The sequence below is a fragment of the Denticeps clupeoides genome, chromosome 11 (assembly GCF_900700375.1).
Source record: "Denticeps clupeoides chromosome 11, fDenClu1.1, whole genome shotgun sequence".
NCBI lineage: Eukaryota > Metazoa > Chordata > Actinopteri > Clupeiformes > Denticipitidae > Denticeps > Denticeps clupeoides.
In genome coordinates, this window is record NC_041717.1 from 190,273 (window position 1) to 205,540 (window position 15,268).

Sequence of the window (15,268 nt, forward strand, 5' to 3'; positions counted from 1 at the left end):
TTATCCTAGACAATCAATGAATGGAAACTGAGCCCACGTCAGTGAAAATCCAAATGTTTAAGACCCTCTAAACAGACAACATTCCAAATGTTGGACCTTGTGGCTGCTTCAGAAGCTTATCATATCTGCATGACAGCAAGTCAATGGACTAATTCACATCCATGTTTTTGTTTCTCACAGGTTCCGTAATTTAGCCCAAACTGCAGCAAACCAATACATTTTTATTCAAAAAGGACTGAAAAAAATATGAATAGAACTTTCATGTTTTACAATCTTCCTCTGGCCAGACACTAAGTTGTTAATTTCAGGCTCCAGTAATAGTGAGGACAAAACCAAATGGGTTCTCTCACAACAAATAAGGAGACACCCAGACATTGGCTTCTGTGCTGGGGTCCTGAAAGGGATCACTTTTTTAATCAAAACAGAACTACAAATGAGCTGCTCCAGCCATTAGTGTTGTCAATAATTTTTTACAAATTATCTTGGCAGTAACTGTTAGGAGCTGTTGCTGGGTCGGCGGCGGATGAGTGAGGCTGGTTTGGTTTCTGTGTCCTCCTGATCGCTCTCACACTGCCTCTGAGGACAGAACACAAAAGAACCGATGATTAAGATCTACAGAACCAGATAACAGTAAATTATCTCATATAATTTGATCATAATATATATATATTACTTTGTGCTAATAGCAATTTCTGGAGCCCACATTTGGTGCAGGACACCAGCCATATCGTTGCATTTCAATGTAACATCAAGACTGGTTTCAATCTAATTAGAGTTTGATTAGAAACATATAAAGACATATAGAAAGGACAGCCTCATTGCTGATAAATGGACAAGTAATTAAGGTCACAGGTACGTTGTGCAATTAGGCTATAACCTGCTATAAATGTTTAATTCTCTTGTGATCTGCTTATGTTGATGGAAATGAAAATTGGATCACAATGGCTCAATTAAAAAAAGTAAAAAAAGGAACTAGTGTTTTCCCCTAATGGTTGACAGATGTAGCTGCAAAGGTTTAAATTAGCCAATTGATTGTAAATCGGTCTGGATGAGGGCGTCTGATAAATGCTTTAAATGTAAATGTAAATGTAAATGTATTCAATGTATTCACTTTTACAGCCTTATTCCAATTTTTTTTTTCTTTCAGAATTATACAGTACTGGCCAAACGTTTTGAGAATGACACAATTACTGGTTCAAACAAAGTCTGCTGCTTCTGTTTTTATTATGGAAAAACTCCAGAATGTTATGAAGTGTTATCAGATGAATTGCAAAGTCCCTCTTTGCCATAAAAATAAATTGCACTGCATTTCAGCCCTCCCACAAAAAGACCTGCTGAGATAATTTCAGTGATCCTCTCACTAACACAGGTGAGTGTTGACAAGAACAAGGATGGAGATCATTCAGAATAGCAGGCTGGATGCTTTAAAAGCATTTATTGGATCATCTCTCTCTGAATGTGGAGAAGACGAAAGAGATTGTTGTTGACTTCAGGAGAGGAAATACTCAGCATGCTCCTCTGACCATCAACGGTGCATCTGTGGAGAGAGTGAGCAGCACCAAGTTCCTGGGTGTGCACATCACTGAGGATCTCTCCTGGACAAATAACACCACTGCACTGGCCAAGAAAGCACAGCAGCGTCTATACTTCCTCCGCAAACTAAGAAGAGCAAGAGCACCAGCCCCCATCATGTTCACATTCTACCGAGGAACCATTGAGAGCATCCTGTCTAGCTGCATCACTGTGTGGTTTGGAGCCTGCAATGCGTCCTGCCAAAAAACTCTCCAACGCATAGTCAGAGCAGCTGAGAGAATCATCGGTGTCCCTCTCCCCTCCCTCCAAGACATCTACAGCACACGTCTCACAAAAAAAGCCCTCTGCATAGCAGCCGATCCCATCCACCCAATGCAAACCTTCTTCAGCCTGCTGCCATCAGGGAGGAGACTTCGGAGTCTCCAGGCCAGGACCAGCAGACTGAAGGACAGCTTCACCCATCAGGTGGTCAGGAAGCTCAAATCTCTCCCGGCTTTGCCCCCACTCACCTCACTCCCCTCTTCCACTCCACAAACTTTCTGAACTCTAACACAAACACACACACAAACTGACTGTGCACCAGTCACTCTGTGCAGCATTGGTCTGCCAACTACCTCACTTTGTCACTTTTACACTTATAAGCTCTGTTGCACTACAATGTTCACATTGTTTACATGGTTTGCACTCTCCACCATGTGCCCTTATTTGTATATTGTGTTTTTTAAATTGTATTTATACCTTTGTATTTAATGTTACTGTTTGTATTTAATGTTACTTGTAAGCACCATGGGTCTGAGAGTAACGCAATTTCAATTCTCTGCATGTCCTGTACATGTGGCAGACAATAAAGCTGACTTTGACTTGACTTAAAAGGAGAGCAATGCTGAAGCTCACTCTCAAAACGGCTTCACATGCAAGGATATTGCTGCTACTAAGATTGCACCTAAATAAACCATTTATCGGATCATCAAAAACTTTAAGGAGTGAGGTACAAGTGTTATGAAGAAGGCTTCAGGGTGCACAAGTAAGTCAAGCAAGTGCCTGGATTGTCTCCTTAAGATGATTCAGCAGTGAGATTGTTGTGTCACTAGTGCAGTGCTTGCTCAGGAATGGCAGCAGACAGGTGTGAGTGCATATTGACGCACAGTGAGGTGAAGACTTTTGGAGGATGGCCTGTTGTCAAGAAGGGCAGCAAAGAAGCCACTTCTCTCCAAGAAAAACATCAAGGACAGACTGAAATTCTGCAAAAACTACAAGAATTGGACTGCTGTGCACTGGAGTTAAGTAATTTTCTCCGAGAACTTTAATAAAGAAAACATCCTCTGACAGCAACTTCTCCCAACCATCCAAGAACAGTTTGGCAAAGAACAATGCCTTTTCCATCAAGGTGAAGCACCGTGCCTTAAGGCCAAAGCCAAGGGGGAAGCGTCATAGGGGATGTGTGGAGACAGGGCCCACACGTAACCGGAAGGTTCGGCCCTGACTTTTGTGTGCAGGTTGGAGGGACGCAGTAAAACATCAGGGAGCCAGCCAGAGGGTCCGGGTCCCCCAGTGGGAAGACACAGCAGGGCAGGAGCCCTGTGTTTGCCACAGTCCACCCCACCTCCTCTGCTGATGTTACTGCTGGGTCTCGATTGGGTGCACCTGGAGACGCACCTGGCACCAATCTGCATGACAGCAGGGCGGTTATTAAGGATTTGTTGAGCAGCCCAGCGAGGCTGAGACATTTTTATGTGGACCGTGCAAGGTATGAGTAGTGTTGTTTTCAGTTCTGGCAATCGCCACATGACTGCAGGTTTGTTTTTGTTCTCCCCGTTTTCCCCCCTGTTATTAGCCCTCATGCCATTTTATTTGTGTTTTTATAAATAAAATCCCATTCCCAGTATGTCCCGCCTCTGCGCTTCATTCCCTTAATTGGGAATAATTGTCAATAAAAGTCAATAAAAAATAAAATTAAAAAAATTGCTTGTAAAAATGCTTATAATTATACATAAATACACCACAGAAACAACTGAAAAAATATCTAAAAACACAGAAGCAGCAAACCTCGTAAAATTCAGTATTTGTCTCAATCTCAACCAATGTGAAAAAGTTATTAAAATGTATCTTATTTATTAAAAAAAGAGAGAAATTACATGTACAAAAGTATTCACAGCCTTTGCTCAATACTGTGTTGGTGCATCTTTAGCAGCAATTACAGTCTCAAGTCTTTTTGGATACAATGCCACAAGTTATGTGGACACCTTTCCTTGGTTTGGTCCTGTTTGGCTCATTCTTCTTTGCAGCACCTCTCAAGTTTCATCAGGTTGGATGGGAAGCGTCGGGACAGAGCCATTTTAAGAATTCTTCAGAGATGTTCTATCTAGGGCTGCAACAACGCATCAATTAAACTGATAAAAATCTATTACTAAAAGAGTCGGCAACTAATTTCATAATCGATTTGTTGTGTCGTGCGACGTGGAGATAATGAAAAAAAAGTTTAGTTGAGCGCGGAGTGGAGTGAACATACTCTGTCTCTCTCGTGCACTCTCCCCTTTCACACTGTGTTTCACCAAGGGTGATGGTTAAAAGCAGAGGACATTTCGTTGGGTCACCTTGTGTTGTGCTGCAGTGTTTCACTATGACAATCACTTGACTTCTTACCTCTGCATCCCTGCCACATCAACATGGCATCAAAGCGGCTGTTTTCTGCAGCAGGCAACATAGCCTCAAAGAAAATAGCAAGCCTGAGCCAGAAGTGAGTGTGTTCGTTGGCAAAAGTGTGTAGAGAGCTAGTTCTGCCATTTAAACAAATCCTGTTACATTTTCTTGTTTGTATTATTATTTTTTTATTATTTAGTGTTCTGGCAGCTCAGGTGGCACTTTATTTGAAAAAAGTCTATATTTAGCAGATGTAAACCATACATGTATGTTTTTGTGTTAGTCAATTTTTATTTTATTATTATTATCAAAGCTCTAGGAGTAGCATGTTTGTACATTTTCTAAAGATTTCTGATCCTCTGATAAATAAGATATAATCAACAGATTAATCGATTATTTAAATTATTGTTAGTAGCAGTCCAAGTTCAATCATATTCTCATATTAAAGTCTAGTGTTCTGGCTGGGCCACTCAAGGACATTGTCATGAAGCCACTCACTTTTTTTAAGTGAAGTGATTGTCATTGTGAAACACTGCAGCACAGCACAAGGTGCACACAACAAAATATGTCCTCTGCTTGTAACCAATCACCCTTGGTGAGCAGTGGGCAGCCATGAAAAGTGCCTAGGGAGCAGAGTATGAGGATGGTACTTTGCTCAGTGGCACCTTGGCAGTTCGGGACTTGATTTCCTTACCCGCTAGGCCACCACTGTCCCTGTTCATTTAATATATTTGCTGGGTGCTTAGGGTCGTTGTCCTGCTGAAAGATGAACAGTCACCAGTTTCAGTTCTGGAGCGCTCTGGAAGGAGTTTTCATCCAGGATGTCTCTGTATATTGATGCAGTCATCTTTCCCTCTATCCTGACTAGTCTCCCAGTTCCAGATGAAAAACGTCCCCACAGCATGATGCTGCCACCACCATGCTTCACTGTAGGGACGGTATTGGCCTCGTGATGAGCAGTGCCTGGTTTTCCCCAAACATGACACCTGGAATTCACACCAAAGAATTTAATCTTTGTCTCATCAGATCAAAGAATTCTGTTTCTCATAGTCTGAGAGTCATTAAAATGCCTTTTGGTGTGCAAAAAAATGTGCCTTTGACTAAGGAGTGGCTCTTTACACCGGCCTGATTGGTGGATTGCTGCAAAGATGGTTGGCCTTCTAGACTGTATTCCTCTGTCCACAGAGTGACCATTGAGTTCTTGTCACCTCCCTGACTAAGGCCATTCTCCCCCGATCGCTCTACGAAGAGTCCTGGTGGTTTTGAACTTCTTCCACTTATGGATGATGGAGGCCATTGTGCTCATTGGGACCTTCAAAACAGATTTTTTTCTGTAACCTTCCCCAGATTTGTGCCTCGAGACAATCCTGTCTCAGAAGTCTACAGACAATTCCTTTGACTTCATGCTTCAAGAACCAGAGTTCATACTGTGGGATCATATAGACAGGTGTGTGCCTTTCCAAATCATGTCCAATCAACTGTTAATCTACAGAAACATCTCAAGGATGATGAGGGGACACAGGATGCCCCTGAGCTCAATTTAGAGCTTCATGGCAAAGGCTGTGAATACGAATGTACATGTGATTTCACAGTTTTTATTTTTTGTTTTTCTGTAAAGCAACAAAATGGGTGTTTTTGTTTTCATTTATGACTTTCAACACATACAAAATTCATATTTTTGGATATTAATTAACTTAAGGACTTTACTAATTTTACAAAATTCCACAGGGAGGAAATCACAAATGTGATGCGATTCACAAAATTATCCACAAAATGTGTTTATGAATATGATTTCAAAAAACAAATATAACAATACATGAAATACAGGGAGTGCAGAATTATTAGGCAAGTTGTATTTTTGAGGAATAATTTTATTATTGAACAACAACCATGTTCTCAATGAACCCAAAAACTCATTAATATCAAAGCTGAATGTTTTTGGAAGTAGTTTTTAGTTTATTTTAGTCTGTGTCTGCAGGTGACTATTACTGTGCATAATTATTAGGCAACTTAACAAAAAACAAATATATACCCATTTCAATTAATTATTTTTTACCAGTGAAACCAATATAACATCTCCACATTCACAAATATACATTTCTGACATTCAAAAACAAAACAAAAACAAATCAGCGACCAATATAGCCACCTTTCTTTGCAAGGACACTCAAAAGCCTGCCATCCATGGATTCTGTCAGTGTTTTGATCTGTTCACCATCAACATTGCGTACAGCAGCAACCACAGCCTCCCAGACACTGTTCAGAGAGGTGTACTGTTTTCCCTCCTTGTAAATCTCACATTTGATGATGGACCACAGGTTCTCAATGGGGTTCAGATCAGGTGAACAAGGGGGCCATGTCATTAGTTTTTCTTCTTTTATACCCTTTTTTGCCAGCCACGCTGTGGAGTACTTGGACGCGTGTGATGGAGCATTGTCCTGCATGAAAATCATGTTTTTCTTGAAGGATGCAGACTTCTCCGGTGCCACTGCTTGAAGAAGGTGTCTTCCAGAAACTGGCAGTAGGACTGGGAGTTGAGCTTGACTCCATCCTCAACCCGAAAAGGCTCCACAAGCTCATCTTTAATGATACCAGGCCAAACCAGTACTCCACCTCCACCTTGCTGGCGTCTGAGTCGGACTGGAGCTCTCTGCCCTTTACCAATCCAGCCACGGGCCCATCCATCTGGTCCATCAAGACTCACTCTCAGTCCATTCATCAGTCCATAAAACCTTAGAAAAATCAGTCTTGAGATATTTCTTGGCCCAGTCTTGACGTTTCAGCTTGTGTGTCTTGGTCAGTGGTGGTCGACTTTCAGCTTTTCTTACCTTGGCCATGTCTCTGAGTATTGCACACCTTGTGCTTTTGGGCACTACAGTGATGTTGCAGCTCTGAAATATGGCCAAACTGGTGGCAAGTGGCATCTTGGCAGCTGCACGCTTGACTTTTCTCAGTTCATGGGCAGTTATTTTGCGCCTTGGTTTTTCCACACGCTTCTTGCGACCCTGTTGACTATTTTGAATGAAACGCTTGATTGTTCGATGATCACGCTTCAGAAGCTTTGCAATTTTAAGAGTGCTGCATCCCTCTGCAAGATATCTCACTATTTTTGACTTTTCTGAGCCAGTCAAGTCCTTCTTTTGACCCATTTTGCCAAAGGAAAGGAAGTTGCCTAATAATTATGCACACCTGATATAGGGTGTTGATGTCATTAGGGGTGTGCATAATAATTATGCACACCCCTTCTCATTACAGAGATGCACATCACCTAATATGCTTAATTGGTAGTAGGCTTTCGAGCCTATACAGCTTGGAGTAAGACAACATGCATGAAGAGGACGTTGTGGACAAAATACTCATTTGCCTAATAATTCTGCACTCCCTGTATTTCTGAATCACACTTATTTATGGATTGTGACCTGCAAGTTAAAAAAAATGTACAGTGTCAGATTTCTCTACAGTCATCAGCAAGTCTTACCAGCTCTTGGTCCTCCAGGGTGCTGTGTTTGCACAGAAGCTGCAGCCTGAACAGCCGGTTACATGCAAAGACCATGTTGTAGGACATCTGCAGATGGCAAAAACCAAGACCAGCCCTTGACCAGACATTGTGAAGATGGTACCCCCACTACCCTAATCAACTAGACACATGGTACTTTGACTTTACTCTTGAATGCAGCTGTATAACAGCTCATATGCCTGCATTTACCTTCCATTTTCTCTTAGCATTGAATTTCTTAAAATTCTTCATGTTGATAGATGAGTGGTTCCTATTAGCAACCTGTGTTCGTGTGAGAGGCTGAGAGAGGAAAAGAGAGAAAGTGTAAATGGGAAGAGCACAGTGTAATTTTTCTGTCCTGATCCATTAATCCTCTGGGCATCACCTTAATCCAAGGGTGGAGAAGACTCTCATCTGCGGTCATCCTTTTACTGTGCATGTACACACATACAAACACACACACAGGTTGGTGCAGTTAGAATAAATCAGATTCAAAACAAAAAAAGATAAGTCATCCCACTCAGTCATGCAATCTCACATTTAACTCTCTCAGAGTGAACTGAAGGGGTTGTATGTGTGAAGCCAGTGCAGACTGAGAGCCTATGAATGTTGTTTTGAAATAATCTGAGGCCACCCTTCAACAGCGGTAGTGAAGTCTCTAGAAACCAGGGACGCTCTCTCAACAGGGCAGCAGATACCATTGGAGAAGACCACCTGTTCTAACGAGTCTGAATAGAATATGAATTAAATATAATCATGGTATGATATCTCTTCACATACCTACAAAATGTTTTGAGCTGCATATTATATTAAAACAGACCTTAAACATTTTGACAGTATAGGACAACAATGCCCTCATTACAATGAACAATGAGGCCTGTATGTGTACAAATTCATGCCTGGTAGCATGATCAATTCAACTTTGGTACAAAGACACAAGTCCCTAATTGCCCCTTTACACTATACTGTTGCTGGTGTTGTGGAAAATGCATTTATTTCTTCCGCAGACCAAACAACTAAATTTTTGTTCTTTTTTATAATTTTGCTGAGTTGCATCACTGGCATAACAGGTTAATGGGTCCAGATCAGCAAAGTTGACAATTGACAGTGGAGAAGACGAAGCACAGGACAAATTAGGAACATATAGCCACATAGTAACTGTCTCATGTGAGGACTGAGGCTCAAGAAAAGAACTAAGGGAGTGTTCCACAAAACTGTTAGAATTTACTTAAGGAGTTCATTGAGAAATGTTGTAGGATACCATTACTTCCACCAGGCAGTACTACCAACACGTTCTCATGTTTACCTTAGTATAGTAAACAAACAACTGTCTACACCCTTCTCCATCATCTGCAACACCCCTCATTTGAACTCAATTGAACATTGAACTTATGGGAGACATACATCTGGTCCTTCACCAGAAGTTGCTGGATGAAATCTTTGGCCATGGTGCTGGTTCGTCTGAAGTGATGGTCATCAAACTCGTAGATCATGTCCACAATGTTGCGGAGTGTCTCCTCATCTGTGTTGCCCTGGAATGGGGAAAGGCCACTGAGCCTGGAAACACAGGGAATACTGGTAAGAGGCAATGCTCTTATCACATCCTCCAAGGGATGGCTACTTTTTATATTGGGTCTAATTCTGGCTGTGCTGCTTCTACATTCACTTCCAGAATGACATTCCAGAGTAGAACTCAGGGACCCACCTTGTCTTTTACAGTCACAACGAGATAATGGTGGAACCTAGGCATTGGCAATAAATTTGAATCATTTTAGTATTTTTATATAATGTGGCTGGTTGATTATTGGCTACTTCACAGGTAGGTATGGAAAAAGTGACACAAGATTCTGCTCACGTGACCGGGAGCGCAGCGGAAACGAGGTGACACGACTCCTTCAAATAGGACAAGATGGCCGCTCCCAGGTCACTTAGTCATTGAAATCCTTTATTTGGACTGCCTGACTCAGCTCTACTCACTACCACTTTTCCAAGCAACATCTGTGGATGTTCCAGCTTCGGCTGAGGTTACACTCGCAGATTAATGTCGTAATAATTCACCAGCCTCCTTGTGTGTTCTCTGCACCGGGGCTATTCATTATCACATACAGGTGCTCACTGTACTGTCTAGCCTTGTCTTTGTGAAAGAATGACTGAGCCGCACATTAACCTTGCGGAGTTAGTGGCTTTATGTGGTCGGGTTACATGTCAGGCCACAATTACTCACCTGCGGCAGCGTTTACATGAAGTGGCTGCTGGTTGCCAGGCACACGGAGCCATGGCTGTGACACAAGGTTGGCCTCTGCTTCCCTTGGTTCTGGAGCCCAGCTTGGCTCTCCTGGAGCACTGGAGTGGTACCGAGGGGACTGGCAAAGCATTACTCTCTCTCATTTTCGAGTTGCAAAACAGCCACTACCCTTCTTCAAGATTCCAAATCACCTTCCTGTTCTCACTGCTAACCGGACAGGCTGCAGAATGGGTAGCAGTGTGTGTCTCATCACCCAACTCAGCATCACTGTCCTACATGGTCTTCGTGGCCTGCTGGCACAGCCGAAGATTGCCAACCACCTGAACCCACACCCATCCTGCCACCAGACCACATTGTGGGACCCCTCCAGTCGTCCCTGGAAACCCTGGCGGCCAAATGTCCTCCATTCCTCCGCAATCTTCAGCCATGAGGATGCCAATGGATCATCTCCTTTATTCACCGGGTGTTCTGGTGGCCGTCGCTGGCCAGAGATGTACCAGCCTTCGTGGATGCCTGTGTATTTTGTGCCCGGGCAAATAACCCTTCTACACTGGGTATTGGTCCACTCTGTCCTCTCACGGTTCCTCGACGCCCCTGGACCCAGCTTGCCCTGGATTTAGTCACTGGTCTCCCTGAATCAAAGGGCCTTAACAACATCCTGACCATAGTGGATCACTACTCAAAGGATGTTCACTTGGTCGCCCTGCCCGGCCTCCCATCCTCAGCCACAACTGCTGACCTGGTTCTCCAAAATGTTGTTGCTCTTCATAGGTTCCCCCAGGACAGCATCTTGTCTCAGCTGTTTGGAAGGTGTTCAGACTGCACTTCCGGGTAGGCCAGCAAGTGTGGCTCTCCACCCATGACCTCCACCTCCAGACAAGAGCATGGGTCACCTACCGGCTCCAACTCCCTCCGTCCATCCATGTCCATCCGGTGTTCCACGTCAGTCGTCTCAAACCCTTCCTCACCTCACCTCTGCACCTGCCGGCTCCGGATCCACTGCTGCCATGGATCATTGACAGAGGCCGTCTTACATGGTCAACAGGATCCTGGACTATCGTCGCCGAGGTCGTGGTCCACTGGGCTTGCTACAGACCGGAGGAACGTTCTTGGATCCCCACCCTTGGACCCTTCCCTGGTCACTGAGTACTGGCGGCGTATTGACTCTGCACTGGGGCCATCAGCGGTCAGCCCTGGAGGGCGGGTTATTGTCATCTGATTCAATTTGCAATACAAATTGATAGAATAGCTATCATGGTTCTTATACATTTAAAAAAAAAATATTCCCATGACTTTTCAATTACTCTAAGGCCAATTTTCATAACCATATGATCTCAGAAATTTCTGTGCAAATGTCAAATTTACCAGAAATTTGTTAAACACTTGAAAAGTTTAACTTAAACAACGTTGTTTCTTCCTCCAAGTTCGCGCAATGAAGAAAGCCCTGAGAAAGTTCTGGAATATGGAACCAACGCACATTGTATTATGAAACGTGGTTCACTATGTAAAGCTAGAAAAGATACTATGAACCTGTGTTAGTTTTAAACATTGTAGTAGTAAACATAGAAAAATGTTTCTTGCACAGTCTTACAGGAACTATGTACTTCATGTTACACATTCATGTGTCAATCAGATTTCAATGACTTTTCCAAATCTTTATATGTATATTTTGTAGTCCAAAACTTTTCAAGGCCTGGAATGTTCTCTTTTCAAATTGTACCTTATACATATTGTACCTACAGTTTCTTCTTCCCCATCCACAACACACAGACTCTTCTGATGCCAAGATTTGACCTGGTCTGAATGCACACTTATACACATTCCAAACCAGTCTCCATTATTTAAAATGATCTCAGTCTCTTAAAGGAATGCATTCTCACAGGAACCAGACCATGGACACACACAGACAGGGAGAGAGACTCACAGAATATAGGTGATAACTCCGATGCTCCTGCAAGACAAACAGACAGTGATCACACCTAAGTGATATACAGAGAACTGTACAGGATTAAGGACATATGGAGCTGAGCAGTTCATTCAGAACATCGGATTCCAGATCCTAGCTCAAGAGCTATAAACACAGACCAGCTGCAAAAGACCAAAGCAAGAATGTGCACCTGACTGTCACTTTAAGGCCCAAAAATGCACACACAGAAACGGAGGAATATTTTATGATGTTTGAGGGCAAGTCAGATCATGTCTAGATGGTCTAGAGTTTAAATGCTATCTGTTGTCAAGAAACTCACCACATATCTGTTGCAGTGCCCAAGGGTTCGTAGTTTATCACCTCAGGTGCTGTGGGTGGAGCAGAAAAAAAACAAGAGCTTAGTGGAGCACTGTAGTCATGAGCTTTACTCTACTGACCTTTTTCCTGTCCATGCAAGTACAGAGCTGCATCTGAATTCCTGACCTTATCATGTCTTCTTCTCTATACACACTGTAATGTGAGTGGATAAGCCCTTGAGAATAGTCCAGAATAAAATAAAGGTTTATTTTGAGATCGAAATGTAAGGAAACATAGTAAATCTCTCTCCAGTTTAGGCTATCAAATTACTATCAATACTCCATTTCTTTGTTGCAGGAGAAAATACCCTAATTAAATGAACCCTTTCACAACCATATTTGGCTTCTTTTTAATATTTCTGATAAATCCATTATTTGGCCAAATTTAATTTCCAAAACTATGGCGAGGGTCAATGACCACAAATGTAAATTGAGTGGACCCAAGAAGGCAAACATCTCCTCTCCTTCCCACCAGAAACAGAACAGGGAATACATCTCTCATCTCTGAAATCAATAATGACTCTCACTAACCAATGGACATATTGGACTTGTTGGACACCAACAAAAGTAGTGTCCTCCAATCTTTTTTTGTTTGAATGAAAAATGACATACGGTACAAGCCAAACGTTTGGACACCCCTTCTCATTCAATGTGTTTTCTTTATTGTCATGACCATTTACGTTGGTAGATTCTCACTGAAAGCATCAAAACTTGATCACGTGGAGTTATGTACTTAAAAAAAAAAAGGTGAAATAACTGACAACATGTTTGATATTGTAGTTTCTTCAAAATAGCCACCCTTTGCTCTGATTACTGCTTTACACACTCTTGGCATTCTCTCAATGAGCTTCAAGAGGTAGTGACCTGAAATGGTTTTCACTTCACAGGTATGCCTTATCAGGGTTAATTAGTGAAATTTCTTGCTTTGTCAATGGGGTTGGGACCATCAGTTGTGTTGTGCAGAGGTCAGGTTACTACACAGCCAACAAGCCTATTGGACAACTGTTAAAATTCATATTTTGGCAAGAACCAAATCAGCTAACTAAAGAAAAACAAGTGACCATCATTACTTTAAGAAATGAATGTCAGTCAGTCCAGAAAATTGCAAAAACTTTTAATTGTGTCCCCAAGTGGATTCGCAAAAACCATCAAGCGTTACAACAAAACTGGCACACATGAGGACCGACCCAGGAAAGGAAGACCAAGAGTAACCTCTGCTTCTGAAGACAAGTTAAACCGAGTCACCAGCCTCAGAATTTGCAATTTATCAGCAGCTCAGATCAGAGCCAAGATAAATGCCACACAGAGTTCTAGCAGCAGACCCATCTCTTGAACAACTGTTAAAATGAGACTGCGCGAATCAGGCCTTCATGATCAAATAGCTGCCAGGAAACCACTGCTAAGCGGATGCAACAAGCAGCAGAGATTTTGTTTGGGTCAAGAAACACAAGGAATGGACATTATACCAGCGGACATCTGTGCTTTGGTCTGATGAGTCCAAATTTGAGATATTTGGTTCCAACCGCCGTGTCTTTGTGAGATACAGAAAAGGTGAACAGATATATTCCACATGCCTGGTTCTCACTGTGAAGCATGGAGGAAGAGGTGTGATTGTGTGGGGGTGTTTTGCTGGTGACACTGTTGGGGATTATTAAAATTTGAAGGCACACTGAACCAGCATGGCTACCACAGCATCCTGCAGCGACATGCCATCCCATCCAGGTTTGTGTTTAGTTGGACGATCATTAATTTTTCAACAGGACAAAGTCCCCAAACACACCTCCAGGCTGTGTAAGGGCTATCTGACCAAGAAGGAGAGTGACTGAGAGCTGCGGCAGATGACCTGGCCTCCACAGACACCGGACCTGAACCCAATCGAGATGGTTTGGGGTGAGCTGGACAGCAGAGTGAAGTCAAAGGGGCCAACAAGTGTTAAACACCACTGGGAACTCCTTCAAGACTGTTGGAAAACCATTTCAGGTGACTACATCTCATCGAGAGAATGCCAAGAGTGTGCAAAGCAGTAATCAGAGCAAAAGGTGGCTATTTTGAAAAAAAAAGAATATAACACGTTTTCAGATATTTCACCTTTTTTTGTTAAGTACATAACTCCACATGTGTTCATTCATAGTTTTGATGCCTTCAGTGACAATCTACCAATGTAAATGGTCATGAAAATAAAGAACACACATTGAATGAGAAGGTGTGTCAACTTTTGGCTTGTACTGTATTTCAGTTTGTATGGTTGATTTCTATGAATTTTATTACTTGATAACATTGCCTGACCTAAGTAATCAAGCTTGCCCAAAATTTAGTAAAATCAAGCATTTAAAACTGGTGTTTCCAGAAGTGTGGACCTCAGAGAGGATAAAATATGTAAATCATACAAGGATGCATTATTCTTTCTCACTACTTCACACCACCCCCATCTCCCGCTTGAGTTGTCTCACGTTTCAAAACTTTCACCTGACTTCAACATTCACCTCAGCTTGTTGTGTCCCTGACAGCTTTGCAGTCCCCAGGGCATGAACCAATCCCATCCCAGAACCAATTCATAATTGGTTAGCTGATTAATGTTCCACTCACCAATATACTGAGGGGTTCCACCCATGCTCTTGTACTCCTCCCCCTGTATGAAGTGGTGAGCCATGCCAAAGTCTATAATCTTTATGTCAGGGAGCGGCTCTCCTCGTGCTGACAACATTATGTTCTCTGGCTGAGAGGGAAATGTTAGAGATTCAACAATGTAATAAAAAAACATGCCTTTTTTGATGCTAATGGCCTAGTGGGTAACACACTTGCCTATGAGCCAGAAGACTGAACAAGACACTTTACCCTGAGTGTTCAGTCCCAGGAGGACTGTTTCTGTAACTACTAATTGTAAAGTGCTCTGGATAAGGGCATCTAATGAATGCTGTAATGTAAATAAATGTTTTAAGCCATTGAGGTTCATCATGTTTAAGGAAGATTTTTCTTGACATTACACTGCTAAAATGATTTTGAAAGAATCAATCACTTCTGATAAAATTAGGGTGAATTTAATGTTGGTCTGGAATATCTTAATGCATGAT

At 42.3% G+C, this 15,268-nt stretch overlaps 1 protein-coding gene across 6 annotated transcripts in view; it reads right to left on the reverse strand.

Annotated features, from left to right (window-relative positions):
• Positions 1 to 201: 201 nt before the first annotated feature.
• Positions 202 to 15,268, reverse strand: part of LOC114799194 (death-associated protein kinase 2) — a 30,255-nt gene continuing 15,188 nt past the window's right edge. For all 6 annotated transcript variants that reach the window (XM_028995593.1, XM_028995592.1, XM_028995596.1 and 3 more), the window contains 8 exons: positions 14,784 to 14,913; positions 12,161 to 12,209; positions 11,839 to 11,865; positions 9,074 to 9,226; positions 8,055 to 8,100; positions 7,880 to 7,969; positions 7,652 to 7,738; positions 202 to 576 (listed from right to left, as the gene is read on the reverse strand). In XM_028995593.1, the coding sequence (XP_028851426.1) occupies positions 496 to 576; positions 7,652 to 7,738; positions 7,880 to 7,969; positions 8,055 to 8,100; positions 9,074 to 9,226; positions 11,839 to 11,865; positions 12,161 to 12,209; positions 14,784 to 14,913 (663 nt within the window). In that variant the 3' untranslated portion in view covers positions 202 to 495. The remainder of the gene's footprint in view (positions 577 to 7,651; positions 7,739 to 7,879; positions 7,970 to 8,054; positions 8,101 to 9,073; positions 9,227 to 11,838; positions 11,866 to 12,160; positions 12,210 to 14,783; positions 14,914 to 15,268) is intronic.